A 17249-nucleotide genomic window follows, 5' to 3' on the forward strand; every position below is an offset into this window, starting at 1 on the left:
TATTTAAGATTCATCATTCGAATTTTGTAGTTTTCCAAACCTTCACTATGTAACTATATACCGGTTTGCCATTCACATATAATTACTAAATCATAAAATATGAAAAATAATAACATAAAACTTATACTGGTTTGCCTTTCACATATAATTAATTACTAAATCACAAAATATAAAAATAATAGCCTAAAACTAAAAAATAAATAAATATTGATGAAACATCTGACTGTATGTAAAAATCCTTTAAATATAAACTGAAATGCCAGAAATAATAAATAAACATCACCTTTAATATAATATGTCATGCAAAGATACCACCCATTTTCTTAAACACACTTCATTCAATTTTTTCATTTTAACTATGATGTTTATAGAATGTCTTGTATGTTACAAATATAACACAGACTGGATAATTTAAGGAGTTAAAAAAGAGTACATACTGAGATCATTACACTCAAAAATGACTACATTCTTTTTCCCCTCACAAGCATAACATCAACTTCTTATAGAATAATATCAAACAAGTTTGATAAGTTTCATACACATCAATCAAGTTTGAAATATATTCAAAACATGTCAGTTTTTAACTGCTCTCTTTTTACACAGCATTACAGTGTTTATTATATAAGTTTTATGCTTAAAAAATATACTATAATTTTATAAAAGACACAGCCTATTAACTACTTCAACACACATTATGATAAATTTTAAAAACATTACACAAGTTGTTAAAATACAAATTCGCAACAGATATCAGCATAATGTGCTAATTTCTGTTGCTAATTAGTAACTATAACATTTGTTTTTCAGAATATGCAATTTTTACAACTACACAAGTTAATATAACATAGCACTTAACTATCACTAAGAAAAAACATAATCAAAATTTTAAATTGCACTTAATCATTGGTACACTTAAGAGTATTACACTTACTGGGTCATACAACTTGTATACAAATGGTGGAAACCAGGTATAATTTGCAAAGTCATACTTGTTATACTGAAAAGATATATTATTACATATTAATAATTCTTCAAATATGCAGGTTTGCTAAAACATATTTAAAAACCTTCTAACATTATAATACATTCCATATATAAAACACACTATGTCAATATGTTATAATTTTTTACAAGCAAACTAATATATGCCAATCCAAACAGTAACAAGAATGATTTTTTTTGGGGGGGGGGGGGTGCTATACAAAAAGAACCAGGAAAGGAAAATGAGGGTAGAGGCAAGTCTAGAGAGACTCAGGTACACTTTATGCTTGATATCTCTCAACTGAATTCACAAATTTATAGCACGCTGTAAGTTAGCAAAGTGCACAGAAATTTTGACTTTCATTACAAGTGAAAATCCACAAAAATCTCTAATAAATTAACATGAAAAAGGTATGAGTGAAGTTAAACAAATCTGAATCTGAAACACTGCAGCTGGTGAAGACAGCTTATTCTTTTATAAAATTGCAATAAGACAGCTCATGTATGCTTTTTATTTATGCCCTTTATTCAAAGTCCAAGTATCCAGGCGATACAAAGCTTTCGAAAATAAAATGGAAAAGCGGTATTGATGAAAAGTCTGCATAATATCCTGAACTTCAAGATCTGAGAACAAATTAAGGTATCCATTCAATAGTAGAAAAAAAAATGCTACCATAGAAAAAAATGTTACTATATGTATGTTAAATTTAAAAAAAGGGTTCTTCCCTCCCCCCAACCATTCTCATTACTTTTTGGATACATCATAAATACAGATAAATTAGTTCTAAGTACTTAAGTTAGAAAAACACAGAACTAAAAACCTTGTGTGACTGATGATGCAAACCATAAGTGCATTGAGATTCAGTATTTTTCTTCAGCAAATTCGGTGGAGGAATCCTAAATTTGTCTAAGCTGCTCAGCTTGCAACATTTTCCAGGGTCTCCCAAAAACAGCTCTGGTAATATACGCACTTTACCAATTATCATACTGAAATAAAATCATTATTGTCATATGAATTTTTTAAATAAAAAGATATAAAATATTTTAATACTGCACAATGACTGTAATTCTGAAATATAATTTTTCTTAAACATTTGTAACTGATAACCATGAAGAAATAAAAATTACCTACCAGCATAACTGTATCAATTGAGAGCTTCATAAAACTTTAAAAATTCCAATAAAAATTGAATAATGAATGCAAAATATTATCATATACAAGAAAACATGCTGGCCACATTTAAGAGATTTCAGTAACTATCCAATGGGGAGTCTTCAACTCACAGTATCTTCAGACATACCTTTTAAACTTATTTATATCCCTTACAAAGCTTGTAAATATAAACCAATTACTTCATGCCTCTAGAAAAAAAATTATCCATCCTCCCTTCTATCATTTAAATGAAAACTATGTTTTCATTTCATCATATACACATATCACCTATTTTTGATGAATTATTGTTCAATCTAGTTTAATTCACTGTGTGCATTGCTCTCCTATATAAGAATTGTTTTTACAATGCTTTTGCCCACTAGCCTACTATCTTGAGGTATTTTTTAATAGCTTATCTTTTCTGTAAGAATTATCGCGCATGATTGTTATGGAATGTGTTTATTATAGGAAACCATTACAGACAGTTAATGTAATACAGTCAAAAGTCGTTAATCCGGAGTCGTCGGGACTTCGGCGATTCCGGACTATAGATCATCAATTTAAATCTGATAAGATGGTACGCAGAAATTATAAAATTAAAAATATGAAACCATAATTTATGAAATAAAGAACAATTATGATCTAAAGGGTATCAAAATTTACAAAAAAAAAGCTTAATATTTATTTGTTTACTTTATTAAACATTTCTTTCAATGTAAATTGTTTAAGTTGCTTCGTTTTTTATGTGATAATACATTCTCTTTAATTCTATAAACAGACATAATTTCTTGTTCAGTTACAAAGTTCCGCTGTTCAAGTCCTATAATTGCTGTGTCGAGAATACCGACTAATTTGTCAATCGAAATTTTTTTGTTTTCAATAACCTCTGTCACTTTCTTCGCTTTTGGAAGCAAATTATAATGATGAGGAATTTGATTTAAATCATATAAAAGATACATCAAGATGAAATACTACATATAGTAAGGAATTATAAGCCAAATAAAATAAAAGCATCTGCCCTGAAGATAAGGATAGTGCTGACAGATCAACTTCCAATTCATTGGGCACCGCAGCGTTAAAGATAAACAAAGTTTAGATAAACAAACGTTAAAGTTTAGATAAACAAAGAATATGCCTTTACCCATTTTTTGCAGCAATTCCACTTTTTGTTTAATGGACTTATACTTTGCTTTGTATATCCTTTACATATTAGTAAATATATATCAGAAATTCTATTTGACATAATCGAAAGTTCAAGCTTACTTTTATAAAATTGCTCTAACAGTCTGCAAAAAATAATAAGCCGAATCCAATTCGAAGATTAAGGAACAACGCAATCTGCAACATTAACTGAAATAGATAATTAGATAATTTTAGCTTAGCTTATCCCGTCTGTTATACATTAAACGCGCATTCGTAAATGTATTTTGCGCACGCGCACACGCAGACGCAGAAAGTTTGTAGCTTTGAGGTACGGATTATAGATCATTCCGCATTATGGGTGTCCGAATTAACGACTTTTGACTGTACCTCATTACTTGCAATGGAAACTATTATTAAAGGACAATAAGACTGATTTAAATCAAATATAACAGTTCAATGTGAAATTAAAAAATATATATATATATATCTCATGTGTCTTAAAAACTGTATCATGGAACAAAGGAAAATTTACTCCTGGACTCAAGGGATTAAAAATTAATTTAAAAAATATGTAAGGGTAGCTGCATATAAGAAATTAGAATAAGCTTTATTGCTATCCAAAATGATGCAAAAGCCAAAAATTTGATTGATGAATAGGCTTATACTGACAATTAAAGGATCTGAAGTTGCATAGCTTATGCATATTCATACACGTTTAAGATACCAGATCAATGGCTTGCATGTTTCAAAAGGGCTAATGTAAAAGTACAATCTGCATTGCATTCAGTAGAAACCTACAATAAACTTTAAAAGACGGTAAAGTTTGGAAAGGTTTCACTTAAAAAGATGGGTACCAAGAATGAATTTCCACCACCTTTTAAGCAGCCATTGCAAAGGAAAACTGCTACTGTTGTTAATTTTCAGATAAGAGACCTTTTTTAGGAATTTTTTCGCAATTTAGGTTTTCCCAGTTTAGGAAAAAGAAGCAGTAGAAAAAAATTGTATTTTTTTCTCTTTTCTACTGCCTATTTTCTCTAAACTGGGGAAACACAAACTTGCAATTTCGTAGCTCAAGTAATTGTCAGATGGAATACTAACTTCTGCAAACACTATATTATAATGAAAATAGGCCTTGGTAGCAAATACCTCTTAGGTATACTTAAAATCAAGATAGATTCTAATCAGTTTTTGTTTGTTTTTCCAACTGAACATAGTTTAGAATTACATGTATTGATTAACAATGTATATTTGAAAATTATGTTTGACCATTTGTTTGTTGCACACATCAGCAATTCACATTTTTTCCCCCTAGAAAAATTGTACAACAGCTTATATTTATATTTATTCAGCCCCTTTTTTCTTAGTATTTTTATTTAATTTTTTTAATAAAGAAATTTATTGATTTTTTATCCCTATTGTATTATAACTATTTCATCATTCACTTATATCACTGTTCATTGTTGCTTCTTGCATTTTTATGATTGCATTGCAATTTGCATGTTTGAGGCCACAATATTAAATGCAAAAATTACAATAAAAATGGAAGCTATAAAGAAAACACATTTTTGTTGAAACTGAAAAACTGTAAATGAAGGGTAATGTCATAAAATTAAGTGAACTTTATTTATTTATGTAAACCCAACCAACGGCTGAGCAGTAAAATCGATGAACACTGGCAGTTCGATTCGGTTCACGTTTCGGGAAACTAGCTGGCTGCATGTGGCCATTTGTGTAATGTGATTACCAACAAGTTTCTGTTAAAAAGTACTCCAGGAAGTCCCTTTTTCCTTGGGCAGATAGCCTTCTGTGCTTGGTCATAATCCAAACAATCCTCTTTTATTTATATATGCATATAAATATTGGCATTGGCATAGACATACAGGTATCTTGTCAAAATATAGATGCTATTATGCAATAACTTCTACGGGAATTTAGCTTATATTTTTGTTATGCACAGGAATGTGAGGAATACAGAACTCTTAAATGTTAATAAAATAGTATTTTTTGCTTTTATTTCACCACAGAGATGACAATTTCATTCTTAATTTAAAACAAGGGAGAGATACTGAAAAGGAATTCAGCCTCACAGTAAAATAAGAAATGAGATAAATTAGATGGTATACATAAAATTAGATAGGACAGATAAATCAGGTTGTATAATCATGCAAAATTATGCTAACGATGTTTGCTTACATGGAAAAATAACATCATTAAGGCCTTTCTATGTGAAACTGGAGCATATGTTTGTTTCATGCGGAAGAATAAAACAGAATTTGAAGCTCCATGTAGCTAGCTATTCTATCTAACATTCAGGAATAGAATTTTGAGAAGTACCAGTATATATATATATCAGCCTTAGTAATATGCCAGTAGGTGGTATTCAATCAACCAAAAATATGACCAGATGCTTATCACAACAGGTACAATTTTTTATAAGAAAGAAGCTGAAGCAAAAGGATATATATACAGGGTATCTGAAAAGTGCAGCGACAAACTTTTAGGGGAGATAGGGCACATCATATTGAGAATTGCATAGCAACCCACGACCAGAAACGTCAGGGATGAATGGTAGAGGTAGAAGATCAGAAAGAACACAACAGAGTGATTGATTCATTTGAAACATTTATTGGACATCATGAGTACAAATGGCATACAAAATTAAAACAAGTCTAATATTACAAAAAATGAGTCTGCGCCATCAGATGGCAGGTACGCCTGACGAAGACGGAATATTGATTGATGGACATGGTCAAATGCACTGGGAGTCTTGACCTAAATCCACATCAGACTCCATAGGATTGTGATACACAATACCTTAATATACAATAGCAAGAAGGCATCCCCACAGAAAGAAATCAAGCTCGATAAATCAGGTGAGAGTGGAGGCCAGGGAGCCATTCCCTCACGCCCAATGCATTGATGTGGGAATGATCTGCATAAATACCTACAATCAGCCAGTCCAAAATGAGCAGACACCCCATCATGTTGAAACCACATGATGCACCTCACATTTGCTGGAACATCTTCGAGTAAGCTAGGAAGAATCTATTCCTGAATAAATTCGCAGCAGTCATGCGGGATGCCCAAGACACAAGTATGGCCTCAGATGAACCTGCTCAAACATTTTCCAGATTCCGCCAAGACCAGCTGCCATCAAACGGCAAAGACCACAAGCAGAGGAGAAAAGGAAAGTATTCAAGGGTGGCCGTACTGGTGAAAAAAGGAAGCTTCCAGAGGAAAGCACTGAAGGGCGAGCCCGTACAAGAAGGAGGATAAACCAAGCTACTATCTGCAGTACCTTTAAAGACTGGGCCCAGAAAAGGATGTCCGAATATTACAAAGATAAGTAAAATTTTATGTTACTTTGCAAACTTAAGTTAATCTTTCATTCTTACTGCAAGTGGCAGATTTCAAGAAGTTTTACCTCATGCGAGGTCTACCTTTATTGCCAAAAGAGCGAGAAATGAGTTGTTACCGATTTTGGTATTATGTTTTTCAATTACTCGCGCGTAAAACTAAAGTTGATGTATAATAGCGTTGTGTAAAGACTTAAATATTGTAAAAAGTTATTGTATAAATTTTATTTAAATCATTCTAGCAAGAAAGAAGTTTTAGTCTGAAAGACTTTTTGAAATGTAGTATTTCAATGTAGAAAGAATTGGCACTTGCTTTGAAAAGAATAGAAGTTATACTACTAATGTATGTTTTCAAATGTGTAAAATTAACGGCATGTTGATATGTTCTTATATACATGTGAACTGTTATTTTAAATGTTAAGAAATACCGTGATATGGTAAAAGTGAATGTTAAATTTTTTTTTTTTTATTTGTGTGACTGTAAAAAGTCTAGATCATGGGGAATATGTGTTAAAGGTTGAATGATGTAGTTAGGCTCTCTGACACTACACTTCAGAGTTAGACACTTTCAGAATAGTACCTCAGGGTTTAGAGTTGAAATTAGGGTGTGTTAAGAGGTCTTGTTATGTTGAATTTTAACACGTTAGTGTTTTGATTGTAGGAGGAAGTGTGGAACACGTAGAACACGTTCGTGTTTGGTGTTCTTTTACAACACATGTCAGAGAGCACGGGGAGAGATAATTAAAATAGTCATGAATGAAATAAGAATGTTAAGTGAAATATAATTATACATGTTACTTGCCATTTCATTGTGTAACATTTCATTAAACTAGTTTTCCTTCCAGATCTCTGGAAGGAACCAGATTTGAATAAGAGCTCCTGTTTGGATGCAGTACAGATGAAAAAAAATTTTGTATCCTGGGAGCTGCTATTGTAAAAACAAATTTCTTTCTTTTAAATTTCTAGTTTCTAGCGAAAAATATTTGTAAAAGATTGGCCTCGCGTTAGATTCTAGAGCTAAAAGTTTTCAACAAGGTCGTTTTAGACCTCAGTTTCAAACTAATTAACTCTGGCGGGAAGTATGTAAGGATCTTAAGTTTTACTAACGTTTATTTTATTTTAAATCTTTACTATCACTTCTTATTTTCTACTTCCGGCCAGAATTATAAGCGTGAAGGTATTTATGCAAAGTTTGTCTGGCGAACGCCAAGTATTTAAGTTGTGGCTTTTTGCCAAGCGAGAGAGAAGAAGCAGTGAGTCGAAGCAGGCCGCTTACCTTAGAAGTTACGCAGTTGCTGTTTGCCTTCCAGGCCAGAGGTTTTAATCCTCTTGATAAATTTAAACGTATTGTAGTGTTCACAGTTCTCTGTACTACATACGCTTCCTGTTATTATAAGGCCAATCTTCCACGTTTATTAGTCTAAAGTTAAATTAGAGTTTAGTTTTATTTTTATACTTTTACGTTTTGACCCCAAGTAGCGGGTCGGTGTATTCCGACGTACGGAAGTCATTGTAAATAGAAAAAAATAAAGGGTTTTGTATACCCTTCTTGTGTATCCTGTTTACTTCCCACAGCTTTGAACATAGCTTTAGTAAGCTCTCTGTTCCGAGTCAGGTTCTTGCATGTTCCCGAAGAAGGTTAAGAAGGAACATTGAACCTGATACTCTAACAGTCTGCAAAAAATAATAAGCCAGATCCAATTCGAAGATTAAGGAACAACGCAATCTGCAACATTAACTGAATTAGATAATTTTAGCTTAGCTTATACCGTCGTTATACATTAAATGCTCATGCGTAAACGTATTATGCGCATGCACACACGCAGACGCAGAAAGTTTGTAGCTTTGAGGTACGGATTATAGATCATTCCGGATTATGGGTGTCTGAATTAACGAATTTTGACTGTATCTTTTAATTTGGAAGTTAAACAACAAAAATCAGTTATATTTGCAATTTTTCACAGGACTTGTTTCGATGGTTTTACCGAACCATTATCCTCAGCTGCCAAAGAGCTCCATTTGCTCTGCATAAGTAAATGAACAGGGCATAAGTAAATGAAAGAACAAAATTAAAATATTAAATAATATAATCCTCACTCTGCACAGCAAACATTCCTTCATTTAGTTTAATTTTAAGAAAACTAAGAGACTTATAAAACATATCCAATGTTTTTAATAACGAATATTTTAACTTATATTTACCCATCGGATTGTCTCCTAGTTTCTATGACTTCAAACCTCTGTCTTCCTTCAGCTTTTATTCGTAAAACACTACCTCCATATGACTCTTCCTCTTCGCGAAAAGATCGTATTTCAGCAGTTGTGCCAATTGGATCCAATACATTGCTAAAAGCTCTACCCGAAAACCTATAATTATAAGGAGTACTTTGATGTATTTCATATTTCTATTATAATATGTTGGCTTTAGAATTTTACTCTTTCATTTATATCCATTATGTCATTTTTTTTAGGGGGGGAGTTATTTATCAGGACAGACATTCACAACCAACATCAAAAATAATTTATTCTATCTTTACAAATGCACGAGTAGTTAACATCTGTTGCATGGTTACATTCTTTACCTCTTGTTTTTATTTTAGGTCACAAAATTAAACACATAAATAAAAATTTATGCCCTAATCCCATTTGAAATAATTAGGGAAATTTTGTTATTTCAAATGGGAAATTAAATAAAAAATTATGCCCTAATTATTTCAAATGGGAAATTAAAAAATTAAATTAGAAATCAAATTAGATATATCCAAAAATTTCATACAATATCACTTGGCATTTAAACATTTTTTCCCTTTTGTATTAGCAATACCTCTAAATGAGAGAATGCTTACAGAACTCAGCAAATAGCTACAACATAACTGCCATATTTTCAATTTCAAACAATGTAAAATCTTAACAAAAAGCAAGTACACTGATGTGCAAAAATTAAGCAGCATTCTACGAATGTAACGCTGTGCAGAAGCATTACACATAAACACAAATCATATCGTAAGATCTTTAAGATATGAAAATGTGGAACAAATGATCAAAAATCATCCAAACTTGAAATAAAAAATATTAAAAGGGACTTTATTGAAAAAGTAACTCTGAGCATAACTGAACAGAATACAGAAACATCTATATGACAGGCATCTTGCAACAAAAATCCAATCTTTAGAAGGGGCTATGATCACTTCTGACTCTAATACAAGAATGAAAATGTCTGTCCATGCTGAGAAGAATATTGTCAAGGAGCTGTTGAGACATCACTCCCCATTCCTCTTCTAGCACCAATTTCAGCTATGCGAGCATTGCTGGCAGCTGATCATGTGCTGCCAAATGTCTGATAAGAAGGTCCACAGGTGTTCTGTGGGATTTAGGTCTGGGGACCTTGCAGGTCAATCCATGCATTTAATATCTTTCAATCTCCAAGAGCTTTGCGACAGCTACTGTACAATGAGTTGTAGCATTGGCATCCATGAAGAGGAAGTCCAGACCCACAGCACCTCTAAACACACAAATATGAGACAAGAGAACCTTGGTACAATAGTAAGCACCAGAGGCCGGAATATCCTTCGAAAATGTGAAGGTCGGTACTCCAGCACCTCCAAAACAGTCACTTTTGATGATGTTGGAAGGGTGACTCCAGATGGTATATGTCCAGAATCTCTCATAAGACTAAAATGGCTCTCATCCATACACAGCACTCAATCCCACTCCTGCTATATTCAGTTCTTGTGCTATCAGCACTACAGAAACCACTGTCATCTATGAGCAGACGTTAATGGCACACAACATACTGGTTGTAATGCATATGAACCATTTTGTGCAGCCTCATTAAAATATGATATCAGACATTCAGTAGTCTGTTGCATGTGCCTTGCAATAGCTCCCACTGTCTCTTCTGACCAGTAAGACAATATATCAGTAAGCCATTGCTGCTGTTGCTCATAAACGACCTCTGCTGAACACTTGAACAGCTGTTGCTGCCTCTTGAAATTGTCTCTAGGCTCATGAAATCATGTTTTGAGTGATCCCAGATTCCTCTGCTACACATTTCCCACTTTAAGCTTCTTCCAACTGCCTAATGACCCAACCTCAAAAAGTCATCCAAATGGCATCTCCGGGATCGCTTATTAGCCATATCATATGGCAGCAGCATATAGTTGAAATTACTGTACACCATGCAGTAGCTTTCACCAAATTTCAAATTTTGGATGAGCATACATCATTCTTGCGTGACACGTCTTCTGACACTCCTTCTCCAAGTCATGCCACACATGTGCATGCACTACTGTGCCATATTCAGCATCACAACTGTGCCATACACAAGTCTATCTCCTGATTGGTTTTTCAGTCCATCCTACTGCCTTGTTCTGCTTTTATGCTAATTTCTCTGCTTAATTTTTGTACATCAGTGTGTAAAAACAAATTTTTTAAAGAAATATATTTTAGATATTCAATTTAAAAAACTTCAGAAAAATGCAATTTAAATTAATAAAAGGCATTAGATTACATATTATGTACATGTTACGGTGAAACACCGAAATCTGGAGAATGTCGACTTTCGCCGGTGAATGTTAACATTCGCATAGTCACTTGGTGTATGTCCGAAATATTTTCCAAATACTCTTATTTCTGACTTACATTGGTGAATGTCGACATTCACCATGTACTAATGGTGAATGTTGAACATATAAGAATATTATATTTCCTTCTCCGTAATTCATTCGCGAAAAACGCACTTGAGACTCAGAATAAAAACTTAAAACACACAGTACATTCAAAATGAGAAAGGAAAATAATAGAAGTTATAAACTTACCAAATTATGTGATTCAAATCTTATTTATTGCAACAACTTAAACTATTATGACACTTTGAATTGCATAAGATGCCCTTGCTTTTACAACTGCATTTATTTATGGAACACTTCCTTTTGAAATGGCAGCGTGTACATATACTCCTCTCTTTTCAACCTACACCAGAGCATATCTGTGATTGTCGACATACACCGGTGAGGGTCTGAATGTACAAGAATGTAAAGAAATATTCGATCTTTCACCGACGTATTTGGTGAATGTTGACATTCTCCGGTGAAAGTTGACATTCTCCAATTTTGGCCTTTCACGGTAACATATACACTATTATAGTATGATGCAATTATACTCTAAATACTATTTTATTTCAAAATATAATTATTTAAATTTTTATTTATACACTACCACTAAAAAATAAAATGCTGTTGTAAATAAAACTGTAAATATTGATATGAAATGGTTCGTACACATTTCTGCACAAGGAAATTAAGGACTTTTAAGGACCATTAATTAAAAAAATTAAGGACCTATGAGCAAATGGGAACTGAATAAATTCAATTAAATATATTATATCTGTGCCTGAATGTGAGTACGATACATTATTATTAAACATAACTTCATTAACATAATTATTAATATTTTGAGAATAAAATTAATTTTGTGAAACTTGTCAAGTAGCATAAAATATTTTGCACTCATAATAACTGGACATATCTGAAAGAAGATAAGTGACTAATGTCTCATTTTGTCACATACTTGCTCAGTCTAGAAGTTTAGTAAATAGCAAGTAGATTTTCATGTCAAGCAGCATAGGTTAAAATGAGCATTAAAATCATAATCAGCATGATTCATAACAAAAGACTGGCTGTTGTCACCGCTCCTGCTCGCCTATAGAGAGACCTGCTAATCAGAACAAACCTGAAAGGCCTGATGTAGGCACAGTTAGCAAGTTTTGAAAGTTAGCTGACCTCTGTCTGACGCTGTTAGTGTTGTAGCTTTGTGTAGAGTTCCAGACGTTGTAACTCAGTTAATATACTTTAAGGTTCTATTAAGCCACTAAAGCATTAGCAGTGATAAGTTGTTTTGCATTAGATGCAAAGGATAAGTTTCACATGAATTTTTATATTTTTGTGTTTTACTTTGTGACCACGGTAAAGGTTTAACACATAATTTACATAATAATAACTGTACATATCTTTGAAGAATAATTTTCTTTCTCTTTACATATTTAGTTTCTTTTTTCAACACGTTTCCTTTTCACTTTAAATTTTTGGGATTTAATTAAAGACTTCTGTTATTCTAAAAGACTAAATGCATTTAGAGTGTATGGAAAAAGCTGCTAATTTTATTTCTTTAGTAATACGAACATTCAGAAGAAATATGAAATACATAAAGTCTGGTCACAGAGCTGGTGTGGTATAATTTTTAGAATTTAGGGACACACTGAGCAACGAAATCTAGAAATGGCAAAACTTTTAGAATTTAAAGCAGGCATTGGAAGCAGAATTTAGAAAGGCACCAGGCAGCAGCAGAATTTAGGATAAACAGAGACTGCGTCAGGTGACAAAATGCCTAGTGCCAGCTCTGTGGATCATGCATTAAGACATATTAGATGAATTTTTTGAATTGTCAGCTTTCAATTTCTTTATTAATAAAAAAATTTATTTCTATAATGCCTGTCCATACGATAAGATTAGAAGTACTTTTGATATTTTCCATGCTTGTATCTAGTGAAAAGTAGAGAAAATAAAGGAAAGATAAAAATGTTAAAAAAGCGATTCTAGAATCAGAAGTAAAACATTCAACTATTATGTTTTCATTGTTCGTCCAGATGTTCTTCAAAATGTAAGAAACTGCGAGTTACTACCATGGAGACATTTTTCATTTTATCACATTTTTCTGGAATCTTTTAGAATCGTGGGTCTATAAATTTGCCTTAAAATCTTTCTAAACTTTCCAAGCTTCAATGTCTAAAATCCTAAAGAAAAATTACCTCTGCCAATTCTGTAACAGCAAAAATCCAGAAATGTTTTTAAAAAAAAAATCGGAGGACAAAAGTGTGAAATTAATTTTATAGAGAAAACTGATGCATTTTCTGAGAATTCTGATCATTCTGAGAAATGGAAATGATCATGGGAAAAATTCTTACCATGAAAAAAATTAAAAAGACATTTTTAATTAATTACATAGCTATTTTGCTTTTGCTAAAAATGTTTTGTAAACTGTGCTAAATATCATTATTCCTTGCTTATTTTTCATATTCAAAAAATTGTATAATATGTGGCCAAAATGGAACTTTATAATATGACAGTGAAAAATAAAAATGCTTTATTTTAATGTTATTTCTTAAATATAATTCAAATATTTACCATTATTTTAATGAAATTTATCAATGTTAGAATGTTCTAAAAAAATCGTCAAAAAATTAACAGATCTTGGAATTAAAAATTTTCTATAGAAACCGATTTTAGAATCACCGAATTTAGAACCGTTTAATAAAAGAATTCACATCCCCAAAAGCGGAAAGTTGTTTGAGAGCTCTTCATTACAAAAAATGAAAAATAATTTTGAAATGCTTATGTTTCACTTCTTGCTCAGAAACTCGAGTATCCCACCATTATTTATATTACAAATAGGAACAAATTATAACTCATGAAACCATTAAAAAATTAGCCATATTTGTCAGTGAATCACCAAAAATATTCCTGCAAAACGCTAATTCACACCCAAAATAGCAGTCGTAAAAACAGACAGAAATTTCAGATGATTAAAATTAAGAACTTTCTACCAATTTTGGCCAAAATTAAGGACTTTTAAGGACCAAAAATCGATTCCAAAAAACTTAAGGACTCTTAAGGACCGTACGAACCCTGTATGAATGTTAATGTGAATAAAACAACATATCCCACAAATCAGAATGAAATTTACAAAACAATGCTTGCACAATAGATTTGTCTAATGACGGTCACAAGCTGACGAGCAGAAGACAATGCTCTTGTCTGCTTGAAGGGACATTGCTTGTTAAGATTTGAAATAGTAATCCTTATTATTAGAAAAATGATTATAAGGTATTTCTCCCTCCTTTCTGCGTGCCTTCATGGTGCACTTGGAAGCATACTTGATGCACAGTTGAGAGATCCAGGGTTCGAATCTTGGCAAGAGCACTCATTGTACATTTTTCATGTCTTCTGCTCCAAAGAATCCTAATGAATCTTAAAGTGGTGGATAATAATTTGTCACCAACAAGATTTGGCAATTGGGTCCCCTAATCCCCATTCACCCTTTAAAAGGTGGAGTACATGGGTATTTTCTCCCTCCTTTCCGCATGCTTTAGTGGTAGAACTGGAAGGATACCTGACACATATTCAAGAGGTCCAGAGTTCGAGTTCTGGAAAGGGCACAACACATTTTTTAAGCCTCCTGCTTCAGAAAACCCTAATGAATCTACAGGATGATCAAAGCTCAGAAATAAAACAACTTATGTTTACTTTACTACTGCAACTTATGATTTCCTAACTCATTCCACAAGTACTGTAAGGCCTTGTGATCTGTCAGGGTACTTACATGGAAAGAACTGTTTTGAGTAAACAAGTATTAACTGCCAAAGCATATGAAATCTGTGCCTTGTGCAGTGACAGTAAAACATATGTGTGTGGAATTTCATTTTAGCAATGAAGAGAAGTTGTTGATAACCCAGAGAAAACACAAAATGCTCAATGTAGTTGTTAACTGTTATACCTGAGACTAGCAAACTAAATTCTCATAGCAGTCACATTACTGGATATTAATTACAAGTACAAGAATCACTTCAAAAGAAAACCTTTTGCAATTCATTCTGGATATTAAAATTAGCCTCAACAGTAAAATGGATTTGAAATAAAATTATTTTAAAGCTATGTAATTTAACTACACTGACTTAGGTTACAGATACAATGTCCACAGATCCATCTGCAGGTTTTACCTAACAGCATGATAAACAGATTGTAAAGCTGTGACGTACAATATCTGCACTATGAAAGCAGTCACTAGCAAAAAATATAATCCTGGGATATCTACATGTTTTTGAAACTGTGTGATACCTCTGATAACAGTTTCAATACCTGAAATAAACATTAGTCATTTTTAATAATTTCCCCAAATACTGGCTTGGCTTTCACCAAATTTTACCATTCCTATAGCCCTCCAATACATTTTTATACAGTTCCTTTTATGCACTGTTTATAGTATAGTCATCTCAAATTTCATGCCATATTCAAACTTTATAATTTTTATAAAAGTACTTTATTAGCAAGTAGGTTTATTTATTTTATTAATATTTAAAAGTACAAAATTTTTACTTTATATGTTTTAAATTGAAGCCACATTCTGTAACACCTACATGAATTTTACCATTTCAAATATTTAGAATGATATGGTAATTTTTGTTGTTGTTGTTATTATCATTTACTTTTTATGAGTAACTGTACAGTAAGTGTGGCAGCTTCTGTCATATCATTTCACTTATAGAAGACTAATGTGCCTTTTCTTTGTAGCATGGGCATAACAGTCACTTTGGTTTACATTTTTGCTTTGAGATATCCCCTATTATATTGAGTCAATATAATACAGTATGTGTTAAACATTTCTCCTACTGCATTCTGAGTTAGAGTATGTTGCATTCAGATCGAAGTTTAAGACACCAAAAAATGTATGTTCATCATGGTCTATTTTCAATATCAGTAATATTTTGAGCATTATAAATAAATAATGAATGAGTCTGAAGCTGACAAACCAGTTCCTGCAGAAGTTTATTTAACTTTCTTTCTCAATTTTTGCAAGAAAAGAAATAAAATTGTTTTAATTCAACTTTATCCTTCTTTCATTTACATTTCATATTTCTTCCATGTATCAGATAATGAAATAAGTTTTGCTGTTTAAATCAATAACAGTTAATGATATACAAACTGGATCAAATGATATTTAATTAGAAAAGTAGACAACTGTGGCTCTTTATTTTTATTAAAAAAAACTAATAACTCTTCTATACGTTATTTGTTATGAAAAAGAGTTCTTCAATTTCCTTTAATGTCTCACCGGATTTGGAATCACCAATTTGTAAATGATCATCTGTTTCCCGAAAAATATGACAGTCCAGAGATGCAATGTTTTTTGGAATATAAGATAGTTAGACAGTCATTATTGGTAGCCATTTTTCCATGGTCACTCTTACTGTGTGTGACCTGCCATTATTCTGAACCAGTGCTTGTTGCTTCCAAATTGGTGATACTGCACTCAGTAGATGCTTTCTTCACCCTGGAGCTGCTGAAAGTAAATAATAATGGCCATAGTCAACCACATATATAACATCACTTTTTGTTTCAGTGGCCTTGAATCAAGGAGAGTCAATTGCTAAATAAGAATTCCATTAATTCTCCAAAATTGATGAAGTTGGTGAATACAAAACTACATGGAACTCAGATGATGTATAGTACAACATTTTCAAATCTGAGAACAGAATTCAAAAGCAGATTTTCTGACTTTCATGTGGATGTTCTTTTTGCCATTCACAGCCAACTCTATAATGGCCTTGAAGCGCAAAAGTGACGTGATTCAGATGGTCGATGTGTTTTTGTGGTAGTGTGTGGTTGTGAACTCGTGGTCGTGGATTTTTTGGATGTATATTTTGCTATTCTAAGTGATTTTAAATCACTTACGCTAAAAGGTAAATAATTTTTTTATCTATATTTCGTTTTATACTTTTTTAATTTTTAGATTTATTTGGGAAAATTTGTAGTTGTTCTCAATCCTATTCAAGTATTTCGTTT

At 32.3% G+C, this 17249-nt stretch overlaps 1 protein-coding gene across 3 annotated transcripts in view; it reads right to left on the bottom strand.

Moving 5' to 3' along the window:
• ohgt (E3 ubiquitin ligase component cereblon) overlaps positions 1-17249 on the bottom strand; it is a 108750-nt gene that overhangs the window by 45390 nt on the left and 46111 nt on the right. For all 3 annotated transcript variants that reach the window (XM_085827137.1, XM_035359469.2, XM_035359470.2), the window contains 3 exons: positions 8836-9000; positions 1803-1968; positions 932-997 (listed from right to left, as the gene is read on the bottom strand). In XM_085827137.1, coding sequence (XP_085683263.1) covers positions 932-997; positions 1803-1968; positions 8836-9000 — 397 coding nt within the window. The remainder of the gene's footprint in view (positions 1-931; positions 998-1802; positions 1969-8835; positions 9001-17249) is intronic.

Source organism: Stegodyphus dumicola, chromosome 1 (assembly GCF_044657685.1).
Source record: "Stegodyphus dumicola isolate Sdum_Otavi_A_Nest chromosome 1, ASM4465768v1".
NCBI lineage: Eukaryota > Metazoa > Arthropoda > Arachnida > Araneae > Eresidae > Stegodyphus > Stegodyphus dumicola.